Raw genomic sequence first — 20856 nt, 5'->3', positions numbered from 1 at the left:
AGGATCCTGATGCTCTTTCCATCTTGTGCTGATCCTCTGCGGTCGACCTGAGAGCCACTATAGCCTATACTCACAATCTTCTCTCAGAAAAATAGTTCCTTTCCATTGTTTCACAGAAAAATGAGGTATTGAGTTTATAACACCCCTCACAGGCATGAATAAGATGGTGATCTGAATAACCAAAGCTGGTTTGAAAGTTTGTTCTTGTGGTTGATGATGCAGAATTGGCCTTCATTCTAGACTCAACATTAGAGAGAAAAACAAATCACCCAATGAAAGAGTAGAAGAGGTAGATGGTTAGTAAGGTGATTAGAATTATATTGGTTTTTTTTTTTGTTTTTTTTTTTTTTGGTTTTTGAGAGAGAGAGAGAGAGAGAGAGAGAGAGAGAGAGAGAGAGAGAGAATATGAAGATGGATGGGAAAGCTATGGCAGATCTTGGAGGAGTTGGAGGAAGACAAAGATTATGATAAAATACACTGTATCAAAAAATTAAATATAATTACATGCTGCTTCCTCATTAGACAAGTAACCAATATGTCCTCTATAACTTCATTATAATTGTCATATCCTCCCAAAATTTTGGAAGCCTTATATTAATGTAAATGTGAGACTTTAATTGAAATTGGCAGAGAATCAGGTTCCAGATTGTTAAGAAAAGTAATTTTCATCCTTAAAAAGGGGTTAGTGATTTTGTGTATATTTCAAATATCTAGAGTTTGAATTCTTCTAAAAATTAAATGATTTCTTATGGGTCAAAAATATCACATATATTGATAAAAATATATGACTATTTTAACAAAGGTCATTATTGATCGTTTTTATATATTTTCTGTTAATATCTTTTAGTTTTTATGAACTTATAGAAAAGCATAATTAATTCATCCTGACTCACTATATGATACATATCCATTCTACAAATACCAATTACATTGTTAAAAGACAGATATTTATATCTTTTTAAACTTTGTACTTGCACAAAGATCTTTCCAGGAGACCTTCTAGAAAATTCTTATTTATATATGTTTTACAGTGAAACAGAACAAAGTTCACTAATATGAGATGGTGAATGTGTTTTTAGTATATTTTAGATACACACATAATGCCACTGATGGCATAAACTACCATGTCTCTCCACTGCTCTCCAAATGTTGAAGAAATATAGTGTATTTCGCAAACCACATCCCATGCTGAAATGCAAAATTCATAATGCTTTTATGTAATGAAAATGTGATGTTTTACTGATATCAATCTGTAATCTAGGCTTGTCGTCCTAGAGAACTCTTGTCCAGCCTCATATTGGTTCTTCACAGGAATAAAAATGGGCTAGTGTAGTTGGCAGTGTCCTCGAGTGATCAATAAAGGAGAGTGAGGTTAAGTAATTTCTGCCAGGAGGCTTCTGATTTATGCTTCCTTGTACGGTTTAACTGTGTGGCTACCTTTGGAACTGTTGTACGAGCTGCGCTTTTTTTCTGCTTTAACAATGCAGAGCTGTGTGCTGTGCAGTCTGATCCCTACTTCTTTGGTACATGATTCTATATGGTAATCAAAATAATCAAAACGAATAGAATTTAAAAGTAGGCACGAACCGTAGCCTAATGTCTCCGCTCCAGTTCGGAAGTGCCACATTTCAAGAAGGGAAGCCTATGTCAAACTGTCCAGTAACATTTACCTCTCCTTCTTTCCAGAACATCAATAACTTGATCTTGTCATGTTTAAAGTGCTTCTCAAACATAAAGTAATCTCAGATTACACACTCTGTTCCTTGCATGTATCTTGACCAGCTGTCAAGGAAGGCAATTTTATGCCCTCTCAATTTTCTGACTCTTGGCTTTGGGCAACTTCAGTAGCAAATTTGAATAGGAAATGAAAGGTACAGTTTGGTGTCCTTTTGACAAAAGCAAGATCCCTTTCTGAGTACTTTCCAATTATTTGTTGTTTTCTAACTGAATGCTCAGTGTGCATTTGTATAACACTTGAGCCTTGGTGAATTTATATGTGGAAATTTTGGCAGGGTGAAGATAAAAATAAGTTAAAGAGGATAATGAAGTTTGTAAAAAAAAAAAAAAAACATGATATTACTCTTTAAACTGTGAACTTGCATACTTTCTTGACTTTGTGTTTTCTATTTTTCTTTTATGATTAAAATGAAAAAAAACTTGCATTTAAAGTTTTCTGCTTTCTAAACATGTTGTGAAGGTTCTAGAAATTTGAGTCAAACCTTGTTAAAATTTTCACGTTCAATTGTAAGACATCAAGCAGGTGATGCAGTATTGTCTGCAGCTCTACTACTTGACACACTCAAGTGTCTCTGGAGTATAGAGGTAATTCTCTGTGAGTAGTAGAAAACTTTCCAGAGGTCAAAACACTAGAGATCAACGGCTTTCAGGTAGCCTACTCCTAAACACTCATAATTCATTTACTCTCCTGAAAATCATTATTCCAAAGATTTGATCCACTTGTGGTCTCACTTGGGTCTTAAATCTCATTTCAAAGCACTGCAGTCAATCATCCATTTCAGAACTACCATTAGGAGTGATGGGAATTTGGCACAAAAATCAATGAGAGGATATAATGTGAATTCTTTCTAATTTTTTTTCTTCTTTGAGTACCACTTCATGAAACCCATCTTTAAAGGTAGTATTCCATCTTGCTATCATTTCCACTAAATTGAGTTCATGAACTTGAAGCATGCATTTCCATAGTGTTCTTTTCACTTTTTGAAAAAAGGGAGTCTGGCATTATTATTGCTAATACCTATCAAAAGCTATTTTGAAGTCTTATTTAAATCATTTTGCCAATGGTGCCCTGATTAACGTTTTCGTCTTTTGAAAATCTAAGATGGTATTTACCATTTTATCTTAGAAACTACTTGCGTAGCTGTGTTCTATTTGAACTACTACCTATTGATATACACTGGCTTTTCTTATCTCTGAGTAGTCAGAGAAATCTATGCCTTTTATCTTATTTCTGTGAAGATAAACTGATACTTTATGGAAGAAAAATATATTAAGACTTCAGTAACCAGAACTTTACTTTGCATAAAGTACTTAAAAATAAGTTAAAATCTGAAATTGAATTGTACCAGAAGTATAACTGTGTACACATCTGTTTCAAGAGCCTGTACTTTATTTTCTGATTTAAAGAATTTCTTAAACTGAAGTATTTGCTAAGAGCAAATTAAACATATTTACACATGCATCTATCTAGAGAAACTTTAAAAAAAATAAGATTTTAACACAAGTTGTTTTTGAATGGTGAGATTTAAAATAATTCACGTGACTTATCTGTTTATAACTTTGTTATTTCATATATATTTTTTGCATTGTCCATGAGTTATAAATTCCTAAAATCAAGGGTAAGTAACTTAACTGATAACATAAGATATTTTAGTTCTGATAATATATAATCTGATAATGTAAGATATTCTTAGGTGTCTGTACCTACTGAAATATGATTATCTCAATGAGGACATATTATGTAATATGTCTAGGATATCAAGAAATATTTCATTCATTTGAACTATTTTATTACTACTTTTTTCTCTCTATAAGTAATGCTATTTTTGCTTGCTTTCTGAACTGCAGGTGAGTCTAAATAGAAGGGTCACATAATAAAATATAGCTTAGTCTCAAAAGAAAGTCATTGCTGCTTCTAATAGTGAGAATGGAAAATTTTACAGGAGATGAACATCACTTTTCATTTAAGGTTCTGTATTTTGTTGTCAGGGTAAAATGCTGAGATTCAGATAATGTGGTAATGACCTATGGCCTATTGTCCTGCACTGCAAGGGTGGATTCTATTATAGAAACTTGCATTAACAGTCTGCTAGACTCAGAGAGTCTGTGTGGTTTGGTCGCTTATATTTGAAGTTAATTCATGAATTGTATTTTATTTTCTGGGTGTGTGACTAGGAAATGCATCTACAACCACAACAGTGATAGACAACAAAAATGGATCTGTTCCTAAGTCCCCTGGAAAGGTGCTGAAGAGGACTGTCACCGAAGACATCGTGACAACATTCAGCTCCCCTGCAGCCTGGCTTCTGGTCATTGCTCTGATTATCACATGGTCAGCTGTTGCTATTGTGATGTTTGATCTTGTGGATTACAAAAACTTTTCAGGTAAGAAGCATTATATTTGGATTTTAAGTCAGTGGGAAAGCATATTCTCCCAAGAGAATTGCTTCTCTCCACCACAGCTTAGTATGAGAAATAAAATACAGAAAAAGGTGATGGGCATCCCTGGAGTTAGTTGTTTCTATTCACTTTCTTGTTCTATTGTGTTTTTCTGATTTGAAAATGCAATTAATGTCCTCATCTTAAAATCTTCATGTGGCTTTATAAAACCGATTATTAAAAAGCCTGATAGAAATTTATCTTTGTAGCTTAATTAATCATCTATGAAGAAAGAATAGCTGGTGGGCTTTATATTTGACAAAATAAAGCACAAAGTTGATTAAATATTTTAGATAAATGGAAGATATTTGAATTATTTCTAAGGCACACTGACAAGTGGTCTCAAGTTTCCTTTCCAGACATACTCTGTTCCTTTTATTAATCCTGCCTATTTTCAGTTTCATAAAGTGTAAAGTATAAAGAGGATTTTCTCACAGTTATTACATATTGACTGTCCATGTGGGTTTAGAACATACCAGGAATAATGCAAGTGAGAAAAGATAAATTTTTCACTAATGGCAATCCAATCTCAAGGTCTCCTTGTTCAAATATATTTTATATTTTGAAATTATCATACATTCTCCATTGATTGAGTTTTTGGAGGAAGTGAATTACTTGGGCATTCAGTACACATTCAGTGAGTAGATCAGTAAGTAAATCTATGCCCATCCTTGTTTGCCACCAGCAAAAATATTTCATTATTACCTGTATGTGCTCTTCATCCACATTATCGTATCTCTCAATTTCTTCTCATCTCCAGTGGCAATAGGATCTTAAGCATCTAGACATGAAGGATTGGAGTCTATGCAGCCAGGAATTCTCCCCTTCTCATAAAATTTCAGTTATTTAACAATTACCAATCAAGAACCTATTATATGTACCAGACAATTGATTCTTTACAGGAGCCAAAACTGTAATATAAACACCATAAAGGAATAGATGTCTATTATTTCAGTTTGTAGATGCAGAGGCATTATTGACATGGCTTCTGCCAGCTATTTTCTTTAGTAGTTGAACTATATTGGCATCATTTACTAGACAGAGATCAGATCTAATTGGCAATGCATTTTACTATATTCTTAGGCTCTTGAAAAAAATGTAGTTGCATTTTCTATAATTTAAGATGACAAAATTTTAACTGAAAAATATTTGGTTATGTTACTTTAGAGAACCGTGTTTACTAAGTCTAAATGGATTGCAGCATTTTGTATGTCCTTTCCATTAAAATATTATTTTATTTACTCTAACCTGAAAACTAAAGATGGCCATGAAACATTCTTAACTTATTTTATAACATATGTTCTAGAGGGTTCTATGTCAATCTACTATCTGTGAGTTAATTTTGTAAGCAGACATAGAAATTTATTCAATAAAATGCAAAACTACCTTTAGTTAGATTTTTAGATTGGATTACATAAAGATTAGATATATTTTCGCAATGAACTACTGTTATCAAGTGCTATGAATTGTTATGAGTTACAGGCATCTAATTTGATGGAAATTATTTCAGTTAGTCTTCGATACAAAGCATCGATCCTCTGTGATTTTCCTCTTTATGATGCCAATTTATTAATGACAAAACCAGGCTATTCCCTCTAAAAGATCCTGCAGTCAGTTTTAAAGTCTATTTAGAGCTGGAGAATTCATCATAGCCTAAACAGTGTAAACAAAAATGACATATAAATCTGAGCTTTTTTTTTTTTTTTTTTTTAAATCAGTGACACCATATATGTTATTACATTTCACAATTTCGTTCTTTTTTCAGGGAACTTATGAAATTTTGTACTATCTGCATCAGTTCCTACTCATTAATATAGTTCTAAACGTATCTTCATAAAACACTGAAAAAAGTAATATTTTCACTATTGCCTAAGTATAAGAAATACATTGAAATTCAGGGAATTTGCTTAGCTCTTTGTTTTTATCTTATAAGTTACTGAATATATGCATTTTTCTTAACCATATTTATTTATGTTTTACCAGCTCATTCTAGGCAAATGCAAACTTCTCTTTTTTGCTGTCCATGTACAATTGTGTTTCTGCAGCTTCAGAATCTTCAGATTCTATCTATTCTATCTCCAGAGACTTTGACTTTGGTAATGCATAAAAATAACATGTTACATCATTATATATTTTCTTACTTCTAGTACTGTATGGACACATCTATTAAAAAGAATTAGTGGCATGTATTAGAGCTAACAGTTGACTTGACTGTTTCATGCAGAATTCTAAACTTTTTCAACGAAAATTGTTTTATTCATCTCTGTCTATGAATATTTGACACATATGAAGTTTCTTGAGGTATATTACTTAAAGAAATGCATAACTTGGACATTTTGAGTTTAAACTACTTACTTTATGAAGAAATGTACACATATAATTTTATTTCATTTAATTTAAATTTAAGAAATTAAGGAATTAAGAAATTAATTCTTAAGGAATTAAGAAAATAAAGAAATTAGAGATTGAAAGTGTTTATACAATAAAATTTTACTTGTTCTTAGCAGTTATCCATGGCTAAGAAATTATTTCAAAAGTAAGAGGCTTAATAGAGCAACATTTGTAATCTCATAGTATCTGTGGATCAGAAATTTGGAAATGGTTTATATATGTGATTCTGTCTTAAGTTTCATCTTTAGTTTTCAGTAAAGAGATTAGCAGAGACAGCACTTGATGAAAGATTGATGTTGATGGAAATATTTGTAAAGTGTCTCATCAGCCTCTTAACACATGTGTGTCCTTGATCAGAAAGAACAGAGCCAAAGCCACATTGGCCTCGTGTTCTAAACTTGGAAATCTGATTTTCCTTTCTGCAAATTCTTTTAGATTCACAGGATAACTTCATGAAATATTGTTTGGAAAAGCCTTTAGAAGTAAGAGTAGAAAACTAAAAAGATTACTGGACTGGGAGGCAAGGTGAGGTACTGGTGTCTGGTTGCTACACACTTCATTCTCATAAAATCTATATTATCAAATTCTACATGTTTGATAAATATTCAGATGTAAGGTAAGAACATACACTGCTCTGGTTGACAAATGGATATTACAACAAAAACAGGCACACAGCAACACTTGCCATATTAAGATGGGTGTCATAAATGGGTTAGAAATGAAAAAAAATTACAAAATTGAAATATGAAAAGAAATAAATATTTAAAAAACACCAACTAACTAACTAAAAGCTTTTAGCTTATTAAAGTTCAAAAGGTTCATTTATAGAAACAAAGAAATATAAGTTCAAAGACTTGGCACAATTGTACCAAAATCCCTGGAGCTCATATCAATCTCCTTGTAGATTAGAAACACTCGTTTACATATAAAATTCTAATTCCATTCATCTACTTTGTGAGTTGTTAATGAGTTTTAATGATTCATCACAATTTTACTTCAAGAGATTTAAAGAATGAAAACTAATTTACATTTTCAATACTATTTTTAATTGATATAATTTAAACATTTACTAGAAATTTGAATATATACATGATGAGTCTTTTATACAACCTGGTATATTTTGAATAGGTAATAATATTTTTTAAAACAAGACTAGCAGCCTAAGGAAGCATGTTGAAGGTTATATTGAAGGCTAGCATGTCTGGCACCGTGTCAAATTACTATCTGGTAGTTTGTAACAGTAGATAAATACCATGAAAATTTTAGAATAAGTTCACTGTGGGAAAAACCCTTTATTTCCAATAAATGCATACTATACTGGCTTGAGGAGGAGAATTTTAAACTAGCAACTCTCATTTTTAGAATTTGATCTGATTTACCCATGTATCCTACTCATGGAACACACAAAAATAACCCTTACACTAACATGAGTAGGAATTTCCTTTTCCTTTTCTGTGATAGAGATTTTATCTTCTTTTCTTTTCTTTAAAATTTATGACGTGGATTATTCACAGTAATAAAGACAAATTTTAGCACACCGAATTTAAGTAGATTTGGGAAGTATTTCAGTTCTTGATTCCTTGACAAATGCAACAGCTGAAAAATGTTCAGACAATATTGGTTCTATCTGTACGTGTTGAAAATAGCAGAAGCACCTGCTACAGAATAGGAATTCTAATGCCATAGCTCATAAATTCCTGGGAGCTGACTAAGCATGTTGACTGTATCTGCTATTGAGTGGAAAGTCACCATGCTGAGAGTTGAGAGGGCAGATGGAAATCAAATAGAGGAGAATACGGACAGTCATTTGTTTCTTACCACCTCAAGTGTCTCCGTGAGTTATTGGTCATGATGTGCTATGCCATGCATGGAGATGCATGAAGGAGAAATCCCAGCAGAAACGAGAAACAAAGGAGGATGTTGCTACACAAGAATGGCCAGGATACTGGGGGAAATGTGAAAGGATACAAAGGATACACCCAGCACCTACCTTCCGAGGACAGACAATTGCTGTATCAGCTCCTACAGTCTGTCTTTCCCTTTCCCAGACCTGGGGATGTCTGGCACAAGGAGGCAATTACTCCTAAAATGTAGCTTGAATTTGAACCCTATTAAGGGGAAATGAGATCAGTGATCTGAGAAGAAAGATTGCAACGATGTGATGGTATAAGCATCAATTTATTATGAAATTCTTGCAGACATCCCTCAAATATTCCTTTTAAATAGAGTTTCTAATGAGATGTGCCACTTATCTATTGCTTTGGAAATTTATTCCCTGATGTTTTCCTTTTCTTGGCACTTATCCCAGTTAAGCAGGTGCACTGCTTGTTAGGATGTTGAGTTTAACAGAGTGAAATTATTTTGGGGAAATCTCCAACTTTGTGTCTCTCTCAACCTCTCTCTCCTCTCTCCTTCCTTCCTTCCTTCTTCCTTCCTTCTTTCCTTCCTTCCTTCTTTCCTTCCTTCCTTCTTTCCTTCCTTCATCTATCTCTATTACCTATCTATCTATCTATCTATCTATCTATCTATCACCTACCTATCTATTTTTCTACATACCTGCCTACCTATTTGCAGCTGTGCATAGGAAAGCATTTGTTCTAAATTTTGCTTGGTAGGGTTTTTACCTTTTTTCTTAGATTTATTCTTAGGTAACACATTAGGTAACTGTGAATAGGGTGGGTTTTTTTGTAAATTTTTATTAGCATATTTGTTATTGGTATACAGAGAAACTGTTGATTATTTTTTATGCTGACTTTGTATCTTACTACTATGATGAAGATGTTTATTAACTCTAAGAGGGTGTTTCCCCCTCCCTTTGGTCATGGTGTTTATCTCATTAATAGAAACCATAACTAAAACATATGTTGAGTGAAAGAGATTTATGTCCTAACATAACTATTACCATTTACAACTTAACATCTCAATAAATCTACTTTTTGTTAACTAGAATCTTAAAAAAAAAATATGGTTGAGCAATGAAAACACCGTTCTGAACTACACTTCAGTTACACTTGGCATATGACCTGGTGATAAACAAATGTACAAACATTTGTGGCATCAATAACGTTGGCAGTATTCTTACCATTTTATTATTATTATTATTACTTTTATTTTATTTTTTTACAATTTAGTTGTTGCCCAGCTCCCAGTCTGCCATCCCACAGTTTCTCATCCCATGACTTCTCCCCCTATCTCCAAGAGGATGCCCCCTACTTTCACTCCCCCATCCAACTGCCAAGATTCCTTATTACTTCATGGGACCTCAAGCCTCTCCAGGGTTAAGCTTGTGTTTTCCCACTGAGGACTCACCAGCCAGTCCTCTGCTGTCAGGGGCCTCAGATCAGCTTTTGAATAATGCCTGGATGGTGACTCAGTGTCTAAGAGATCTTGGGGGTTGAGACTGCTGGTCTTCCTACAAGGTTGCCCTCCTTTTTAGCTTTTTCCAGCCTTTCCTTAATTCAATGAAAAGGGGTCCCTGACTTTAGTCCAATGGTTGAGTGTGTCTGCTTCTGTTTTTGTCAGCTGCTTGTTTCAGAAGACAGCCATAGAAGGCTCCTATCTGTAAACACACCATAATGTTAGTAATAGTGTCAGGCATTAGAGCCTCCCCTTGAGATGGATCTCAAGTTGGGCTGGTCACTGGACTGCCTTTCCCCCAGTCTCTTCATTTTTGTCCCTGCAGTTCTTTTAGACAGGAACAGTTCTGGGTCAGAGTTTTTAACTGTGGGATGGCAACACCATCCCTGGACTTGATGCCCTGTCTTTCTACTGGAGGTAGACTCTATACATTCCCTCTCCCCACTGTTGGTCATTTCATCTAAGATTCCCCCCCCCCCCCCCCCCCGCCTTTTAGTCCTGAGAGTCTCTCATCTTCCAGGTCCCTGGTACCTTTAGAAGATCCCCCTACCTCCAACCCCTCAAGTTTGCATATTATCATTCATTCTGCTGGCCCTCAGGGCTTCTTTCCTGTATTCCCACCACCACCAATACCTGATCATGTTTCCCTTACCCCACTACCCAGGTCCCTCCCTGTCTCTGCCTCTCATGATTATTAATTGGTTTCCTCTCCCTTCCAAGTGGGATTGAAGCATCATCATTTGGGCCCTTCTGCTTGTTAATCTTCTTGGGTTCTGTGGATTGTATCTAAGGTATCTGTACTTTTTTGGTTAATATATACTTATTAGCGAGTACATGCCATGCATATCCTTTTGGGTCCGAGTTACCTCACTCAGGATATTTTCCAGTTTCACCCATTTTCCTGCAAAACTCATGATGTCCTCGTTCTTAATAACTTGATAGCATTCCCTTATGTAGATGAACTGTATTTTCTGTATCCATTCTTCCATTGTGGGACATCTGGGTTTTTTTCTAGCTTTTAGCCATGACAAACAAAACTGCTATGAACATAGTGGATCACGTGTCTCTGTGGTATTGTGGGGAATCTTTTGGGTATACGTCCAAGAGTGGTATAGCTGAGTCGTCAGGTAGATCTATTTCCAATTTTCTGAGAAACCTCCAGATTGATTTCCAGAGTGGTTGTACAATTAAGAGGGCTTTTAAAAAAGGAGTTTTGATTTTTTTTTTTTTTGAGTGTAGGACCATATTCTCTACAAGTAAAGCTAATTTGGCCTCCTTCTTTGCTAACTATATTTTTTTCCATTTTTTGTATTTTGCATAAATTCTCAGGCTAGACTTCAAATTCTATATTTAAAAACTGTAGAGACAGAGAGGTATGCTTGTCCCATTCTTGATTTTGAAATAAATATTTTAGATATCTATTTCACATAATGCTGGTGACAGGTTTTCTACGTATAGCTTTTGTTGCATTGATATATGTTTGGTAATTGCTGGGAGCCTTCCGGCCTGGAAAAGGTAGTGGTAGGGGCATAGAGTAAGACTCTGGTGATGGCTTTAATGTCCGAGAGTCTCGGGGCTTTCTAGCTCTCTAACTGTTCTGGAATGCTGGTGATAACTTCTAAAAGGTCCCACAAACTTCCTGCTCCTTCTGAGGGTAAAAGATTGCTGGCTTAGGTGATTAACACCTGTAGCCTAACAGCAGGTGATTAGGCAACGTGGCCTTTGTTCTATCTCAGCAGGAACTACTGGGCTCTAACTTTCCCCTGATAGTCTGAAGTTGCAGGAAGAAAAGATCACTTAAAAAAGTAGTTATAATGTTTATTACTAAGTTGTAAAAAGTTTCCTATGAAAAGTATTTAAGGGGAAAAGCAGAAGGATCCTAAGTGGGGAAAGGGAAAATTCTATTGTCTCTGGGGAAAGGTAAGCATTCTATTCTATATACTACTTTAATTGGAAAAGGCAAAAAATTCTATCCTATCTTCTTCTCATCTGTCTTCTGTATTTATACATCTTTCAGAATATATGGTTACATGTTACAAAGTTCATCACAAGTTCACACAAAAAAATCATATAATAAATTGAAATAGAAGTTTACAACAGAGAATGTTTACATGCATGTCTATTAGGAGTAATTATCTAAACATCCATCACCTGTCTAGTTCCACAGGTTCACTGAAGGTTTAAAACCATAACTAAGTTATTAGTGAAGTTTTGTATAGAGAAACCCAGGCAATATTTTATCTTCTGTCCCAGCATCTATATTAAATCATTAGTTCTCTTTTTATGACCTTTGGTTAATTGTTTTATAACCTCTTGAAACCGTGCTCTGAGTAGGAGAAAGTCTGGTTACTAAGAGCAATTAACTGGTGACACTTGGGAGAATGGCAGAGTTCTCATCACAGTTTTGACTGTCAGAAAAGGACCTAATAACAGTCCTCTTGTAAAAGAGCTTAATAATCATTGATATAATTTTAGGAATTCTTATAGGATCATCATTAAGACTTAAGAAGTCGTTTATTTATCTATATAGCATCACTGTGAGACAGTACATCTTCGTGAATCTGCAGAGATTTGCTGCAAAGAATGTTTAATAGTAATAGGAAAAGCATATTAATAGCAGGAATCTTTCCTAAAATGAATCTCTTACAGCCTTGCTGAATAAAGGCACACCTGTCACAGATTATATAATAATCAAAGCAAGCCATTTCAGGGTGATCACCTGCTAGTAATTAGCTTGTCCCATTATGGCTCCTGACAGGTAGTATTATTCCAAATCTATTTTATAGACTATTTTGAAGAATAATAATTTTATTCCATCTTTAACACTCTGGTAAAATTTATCATTGAATCTATTCTATCCTGGGATATTTTTAGTTGGAAAGCTTTACTACTCAAATCTCACTGATACTTGTAGATCTCTTTAAGCTGTTTATAGCATCTTCACTTGATTTTGATATGCAGAAGTGCCTATGAATATATTAATTTCTCTTATTTTTTCCATTCTTTTTGAATACAGACTTTGAAATTATCCCTCAACACACCTCTGTTTTATTACTGTCTGTTGTAATATTCTCTTTTTTAATCTTTAATTTTATTAATTTATGGTCTTTGCTCTTTCTTATGCTTAGCCTGCATATGTGTATAATTATATTAACATTGATAGTATTCACATTATAAAATATATATTTAAAACAATTTCCAAGATTAGATCATGAACTTTCAATGATAAGAATTTTCCTGTTCATTTTAATGTTTTTGTTCCAATTCCTTTTTCCCTGACACATATTGTTTAATAAAATTTATATATATAGTTAAAACTATAGTTGTTTTCTAATTTGTCCAGTCATACAAAACAAGTGTAATGGTTAGTGTTCATTCACAAAATCTAGAATTACATTGAAGATTTGTCTCTGGCCACACAGGTGGGTGATTATCTTGATTTCATGAATTGAGGTGGAAGATCCAACCACTGTGTCACCATCCCCTAGTAAAAACCATAGACTATGTATGGAAAAGGAGTCAAACACAGCCTTTACTCATCACTGTTTCTGAATGTGGATGCTATGTGACCAGTGGCTTCAAGCTTCTGGCTCTTTGATTTTCTATTATAATGGACTGTCAATTTGACCTTAGAGCTAAAATAAATTTAATATTTCTTGGATTGTTTATGTCACAACAGAATAAGCTAATACTTAGATGACATTTAGAGTTCTGAGTTGCAGATAGTTATGATTAGAGAAATTATAGAAATTATAGTTGGTATTATTTAAATCAAATACTATTGATCTTGAATATATTTTATGCATCAAAATATGAATAGATATATTTTTAAAATATGAGCTAATTACATGAGTTTAAAATTTTAATTAACACATGAGCATACATAAATTCTAGTAATCAAAAAAAGATATTCAATGAGTACAATGTTGAAAATGTATTCTAGTCATTCCCAAATATTTTCTTCAATTATGTGATATAATGAACACATAACTTATAGTAAAATATACTATGTTTTCATATGAAAAATGAAACTTTTCTTATCTAATATTAAGTAATAGACTAGCTAAAGAAAACAAGAAATAAGTCAGTGATTCCAACGTTAAAATGTAATTTGATTAAGTGAATGCATGTGAAAAAAAAGCAGACATAGCCATTGTCAAGATATGCTAATCTAGATGTTTAAAATATGGATCAGTAGTTAAAGGCACTTGAGAATTTGTTGCTATTGCACAGGACCTGAAGAATTCACCCACACTGGATGGCTCCCAATCCCCAACAACTCTAGCTCTTAGGGAATCAGACATTCTCTTTGAGACTCCATAAAAACTTCTCTTTCTCTTCTGACTACATGTTTCTGTCTCTGTCTCTGTCTGTCTGTCTGTCTGTCTGTCTGTCTGAATCTTTGTCTCTCTTTCACACACACATAATTAAACACATCCAAAGATGTGCTTATCTAACCATCTATTGTTTGTTTAACTAAACCATTCAATAGGAACATATTTCAAATTATTTTATTTTATACTATTATGTAAGACTATAATGCAAGTACATAATGTACTGTGAAGATAAATACTCATATCTTACTACCTTCATTTTTTAGTTTCCTTCTTCCACTCCCTTTTCCCTTTTGTTAGGATTCTACTTTCATGTCACGAGTACCCATATGGTTTTATATTTCTATAAGCTCTAAGCCCTGCAAATGAAAGCAACTGTCATCTTTGCATTTTATACACTAACTCAAATTTTGTTTAATTGGAACGGTGTATTAGAATCCTTTATGCCTGAGGAAATTAACTTTGTGTCATGCTAGCTTGGCAACAAGGAAACATAAAACTATAAATGCTATAAATGTACAAATATTTGGTTTTTTTCTTTTTTCTTTTTTCTTTTACATATGCTACAAAGGCTATTCTATGTATAGTAAAGGTGCAGAAGGCATCAACCTGATGGCCATAACAGACATTCCTATAATCAGAAGTAGTGTCAGCACAGAAAAACAGAAGGAATTTCTTTAAACAAAAATTCATAAGACCTAGAAACCTTCAAAGCTGAAGACACAAAGGCTCATGAAAACAAAATATCATGCTTTGGTATCATGACAAAAGGCCATCGTAAAAAGGATGTTAAAAGAGATGTTTAACCCTAAAAGGGTTTTTAAAAAGTGTTAGAAGGAACGATACCAAGCTAGCAAGGAAAGACTAAGAAAGGCAATAGGAAGGTCCCTTCCATTTACTTCTGGCTCTCTGTTGACATCATTCAACAATATTAATAGATAGTGAATGCTATCTATAATAAAAGCCTTTGTCTTACCATCAGACAATGCAAATTGTATATGACCCCTGCTCACACACCTAAACAGGGAGATAGCAGTACTTACAGTGAGGTTTTTACAAAAGCTTTCTTTACAGACAGAGTCTAGTCAGAACCCACCCTGCAGAGAGGAATTCCAGTTTGTAAAGAATTCTTCATTGAGCAAAATAGACTAGGAGAAAGAATAGCAATTTTAAGTATTCCAAAATACCATACTTTGGAGTATGATTTTTCTGAGTGTCAATAGTTGTATCCTGCCTTGAATCTCTCAAAATGACGAGCTGTAAAGGCTGTAAAAAGAAAGATACCTATTTTCTATTAGTAAAAGTCTCGCATATTTACCTGCTTATTTTTTTAAAGTAAAATATAATCCCTAGGGTTTATGGCATAATTAAAGGAACTCAACCCTTGTTTATGCCTTTGACTGAAATATAGTAAGTCCTTTATTTGGACTGGGTCTAGATTCAGTTAGCTGGTCTATCTTAGGCTTAAATATTTGCAGCATAGTTTGCTGTAAGTGGAAAGCAATGATGAAATGCACTTTCATTCGTATTTCTATTTGCACATGGCAATGTTTCTCATTGCCTCAGCGGTATCAGTTGAGTGATAACAGAAGATGGCTGGGTTTCCATTTCAGCACACATTGCCAAATGGCCAAAGTTAGGAGTGAAGGTGCATAGGTAATGTAAAACTGAGAGAGTTTTAAATGTAGAGGTAAAATACCCATGTCTCCTATATTAAAAAACTTACTTAATTTATTGTTTTTTAATTTAATTTCTAACCCTCTTCCTTTAAATACGAATATGTATATGACATAGCAAATTAAAGTAAATAGAGGAGGGAAACAGAAGAGAGATGAATAGACTTGCAACGATGCTTTGGGTTTTGTTTTGTTTAGCCTTGTATGCAGTTGTTATTTCTTAGTGTGTAATTATGTAGTTTGGACCTAAGGGCCTTACTTTTTTATAATTAAAAAAATACAAAAAATAGTTCCTAACGTTTGGAGTCATATTTAAATGAATCAATTTACATCATACTATCTTCATTGTGGGGCCGTGGGCTGTGAGAAGCAGCTGGGTGCCTGTCCAAGTACAGGCCTGGAACCCCAGACCCTGATGGGACGGAAGGCATTCGGTGTCACTCCTGGCTCCTGGCTCCTTTCACTCGGTTTCAGCCCCCCACAGCCCCTCCCACAAAGAGGTCTATGGCCATGGCCATCAGTCACGTAGAAATAGTGTCTCGGGCTCTCCCACATGTAGATGAGGCATCTCCAAGCTCTCAGAGCAAGCCAATAGGAGTTATCTGCTGCCAGACCCTAACCCACCCCGAAACTGTATATAAGGTTCTATTCAGCAGAAGTAAAGTTGTACGAGAATCATCCCTTTGTCCGAGAGTTTCTGTCTTGAGAGCTGTAACACTAGAGCTGTAACACCTGGGAAGAGATCTGCTCTCCTGAATCGCCTTCAGGACCCTTCCCTCCCTGTTAGCTAGCAGGTGCCTCACTGGCACAGCCCAGACGGGTGCAGTACCTGGGAGTAACCGGGCAGCAACAGTGAAGACACGGAGCAGAAGCCTGGACCTCCCACACCAGGCTAGGCCGGAGATCGATGGACAGCAGAGACTCCGAGGGAGGCAGCGGTGGAGGCAGCAGCGGACCTTCCCTGCTTGCACCCTGTCTTCAGCCGGGCCATAGAGGCCATAGATCATTGTGGGACACCCCTAGAACAGGGACCCACACTTTATAAGGGCAGTGAAACAATGAATTTCAATGTTTTTGATATATGATCCTGACCCTGTCTTTAGTGGAACATATTTCAATGACAAGCAGAGTAAACAAATATGTTAAACATCTGTCACTCTTTCTATCATAAGTAATTATTTTGACATTTTAGTTAAACTTACAACCTAACATGATAGAGAACAAAGATAAAGTTGTTCTGGTTAAGGGCCAACATAGTTAACACAGAGAAAGAGCTGTGAACATTAAAAACAAAAATGCCAAATCCCATGTTCAAAACTTTATCTGGAAATAAGTGAGCATGTAGTTTGTTGATGTTTCTTGTTCTGAGGTTCTATTTCTCTAAAAGCTTCTAGGATATGACAAATCAGTGCATGAATGCCTTTTCTAAGTGTCTTAGCTTTAAAAATAACATAATACAATATGTATAATATATATAATTCTCTCTCTCTCTCTCTCTCTCTCTCTCTCTCTATATATATATATATATATATATATATATATATATATGTGTGTGTGTGTGTGTGTGTGTGTGTGTGTGTGTGTGTGTGTGTGTGTTAAGGGAGTTGACCTTAGCAAGTGGCTGACTGCTTATAAGCACAAAAAGAAACAAAATCTACCTGGAATATTTGCTTTCACAGCAAAAGAAAGTATCTGGATCTGGAGAAATGGATCAGTAGTTATGTCACCTGTTTCTCTTATAGAGAACTACAGTTTTGGTCTCCATAAACACTTGGTGGCTCACATCAATAAACTTTGAGGGTATCCAGTACTTTCCCTTGATCTCCAAGGCATGCAAGTCGTGAACCTACATATGTATAGACAAAAATCTCATACTCATAAAAAAGTTTCCAAAAAAGAAGTAGAGTATAAAATCCATATGGGTTATGCTTCTGTATCTATGTGTAAGACTTAATACCTATGATTTGTGTTTGAATATTTGATATTTTAGAAAAAAGGAGATGAGATTTTTCAGGAGAAAGGAAAAAAAAAAGCTAAAATTAGTATATGTTGAAGTTTCCTGGAATGCAAAACAGTCATTTTATATGTTGTCACTTTCAACAGGTAGAAAGAGATATTTAGAATTCTTTCTCTTGCCCAGCTTGGGCAAAATGTGAGTGAAAGGAAAAAGTGCCCAATCTAAAAAGCAGAAAGCAAGCATAGGAATGAAACTTTAGCCATTAGAAGGTCATTACAGTGGATACTTAAGAGATAAGTTGTTTTATCCGTGAGATAAATGCTTAACCCCAAGTGGATAATTTTAATGATGAAGTTAAAATGTTCACTAAGTCTTGGTGTCTTGAAAAATATATTTTAGAGTCCAGTCGCTATCTCCCTTCCAGTCTGCCCTCTGACTATTCAGCATCCCATATCTCCCTCCCCCCAACCCCCAACCTTGTTTCTAAGAGGATAAAAAAACAAAAAGAAAAGAAGGTCACTGCAGGAACGAGTTATTACTGACTTTCATGCTTAACAAAAAACAAAAAAAAAAAAAAAGACTGCTGACCACATTTTTTATTGGCTTCTCTCACTCCTGGGTAAGGTGTATGTTTAGCTCATGAAGAGAGAGACAGAAGCTTATCTTGAAAATTATCACCATTATAAGCATGCAGATGCAGGGGTGGTTCTGATGCTCAGGTTCCTGTTTCTCAGTTGGTTCTCTATCTGTCAGCACAGAAGCCACAGGCCAATTGCTGGGCGGAAGGAATAGGGGAGAAATCCTACAGGCAGGAGGTTGTGAGTGTTTAGCAGGGACTAGATGTAACTGAGCAGCTAAAGCAGGTAGGAGGGCCAGAACTAACAGTATTGATAAGGGCACATTAGCCACAGGAATTTAATAATGCCCAGAATTGTGCCAAGAAGGTACGTTGAAAATGAACAACATGAGTGTCTGTGTCTTTTATCTTTGGATTCAAGAGAAGCTGGGTGGGGGCTGGTAGGGTGTTTTGTTCCTGGCAATGTGCAGACTTGAAAGTCTCAAAAGTAGGACAAACTACAGTTTATGGTCATGAATTTCATCTCATTCCTTGCAAGATGAAATTGCCCTCTCTCATCTTTCTTCTCTTTAGTTCTCATACAGACATCTAAACCTCTCATAGATGTTGTGAATTATATAAAATCAAATCCAAATAGGACAACCGTTATCTTTTATGCATGGTCATGTTGTATTTCTACTCAAATTTCAAATGATATTTTGGGGACCTAAATCATTGTACATAATATTCAATCCACTTTTGTTTGTATTTGAAAACTTCCTTGGTAGTTTATCCATTTTGGCATATAGGGTTCATATTGTGTGTGTGTGTGTTTTTTACTCTAGTCTCTTTTAAACATAATATTTTTCATCTACTGTTTTTCTCTTTTTTATCATCCTATATTTAATTACATATTTGTTTTTTATATATTAATCACAACTTCCTCTAATCTAGCCACAATGTACTATTAAGAATGCCTGGCCATTTAATATCAAAATTAGAAGACCGAGTAAAACATAAGACAACTTTTATGGAATAAGATATATAAATAACACTGGATTCTGCCTAATATCCTATCATCCTCCATTGTAGACTAGTGAATTCTTAGGCAGAGAAGCACAATTTATTTTGTTATCTGTGTATTGCTACTGCCATTGTCATAGTTAGAGTTACTATTGGTGTAATGAAACACCATGACCAAAAGCAAGTTGGGGAGGAAAACGTTTATTTGTCTTACACTTCCACTTATTAGTTCGTCAATGAAGAATGTCAGGGCAGGAATTTAAATACGGCTAGAACCTGGAGGCAGGAGCTGATGCATAAGCTATGCAGGGGTGCTGCTTATTGGCTTGGTCATCACGTTTATAGTTTCATTCTTGAACACTTAGTGTTCCCAGTATCATTTGTCAAAGGTGCTGTCTTTTCTCTAGTCTACTTTTTGGCATTTTTTTTTTTTTCAAATTCCAAGTGGTTGTAGTTAAATGTGTTCATCTTTAGATTTCCTATTTTGGTCTATCAATTGACATGTGTGTCTTTGTGACATTACCTTACTGTTTTTATTACTATCATTTTGTAATATACATAAAAGTCTGGTACAGTAATCACCCTCCCTCCCCCAAACCTGTAGCTCAGGATTTTGGTGGCTGTCTGAAGTATCCTATGGTTCCATTCAAGTCTTATGATGCCTTTTTCTACTGCTGTGAAGAGTATTGTGGGAATTTTGATTGGAATTATGTCCTGTCCATCAGGGCATTAAACAGGGTTCTGGAGAGGTCTCCTGAAAGAGAAAGTGGGGGAAACTGGCCGACGCAAAGAATGACGATTTGTCTATAGTCTGATCAAATCACATTTTTTACTTTTTCACACAGGGGTTATATACACAAAAAGGCAGGATGTGAAGAAGGGGATGACGCAGGAGCGTAGGTGTTCAGGGGAGTACAGATGTCTTCCAGAACAGAGTGTCAGCTGGGTGAAGGTTCAGGGGACAAGTCACTATGACTCTGCCTATGATTCACTTGTCCTTATCTAAGTTGGTACTATCTATCAAGGCTACCTATCTACAAGGTCTATGACTATTCAGCCTGGCAATGTTCCATCAACACTGCTTGTTTACAATAGCTTCTAGCCATCTGTTTCAGTGTTTTTCCACAGAGACCCAAGACTTTGTGTAGCAGGCGTGCATGTCAGGCCTATTGCTGATTTTAGGCCTATGGCTGATTTTAGGCCTTCAGTGTATAAGCAGGGCTGCCCCCGACAGAACTATATTTAAATTCTAAAGTTCTCTTGGTAGGATAATTTTTTCATAGTATTACTTTTACTAATTTCTGATTATGGGAGAGCTTTCCATTTCTAGTATCTTCCACACTTTCTTTATTTAGAGATTTAAAGTTTTAACTTTTGGAAGTCTTT

At 35.0% G+C, this 20856-nt stretch overlaps 1 protein-coding gene across 11 annotated transcripts in view; it reads left to right on the top strand.

Moving 5' to 3' along the window:
* Window positions 1–20856, top strand: part of Trdn (triadin) — a 379612-nt gene that overhangs the window by 40368 nt on the left and 318388 nt on the right. For all 11 annotated transcript variants that reach the window (XM_076927916.1, XM_076927914.1, XM_076927917.1 and 8 more), the window contains exon 2: window positions 3913–4122. In XM_076927916.1, the coding sequence (XP_076784031.1) occupies window positions 3913–4122 (210 nt within the window). The remainder of the gene's footprint in view (window positions 1–3912; window positions 4123–20856) is intronic.

Source organism: Arvicanthis niloticus, chromosome 30 (assembly GCF_011762505.2).
Source record: "Arvicanthis niloticus isolate mArvNil1 chromosome 30, mArvNil1.pat.X, whole genome shotgun sequence".
Classification (NCBI taxonomy): Eukaryota; Metazoa; Chordata; class Mammalia; order Rodentia; family Muridae; genus Arvicanthis; species Arvicanthis niloticus.
Note: the sequence above shows the minus strand (reverse complement) of the source record. Positions and strands in the feature narration are given on the sequence as shown.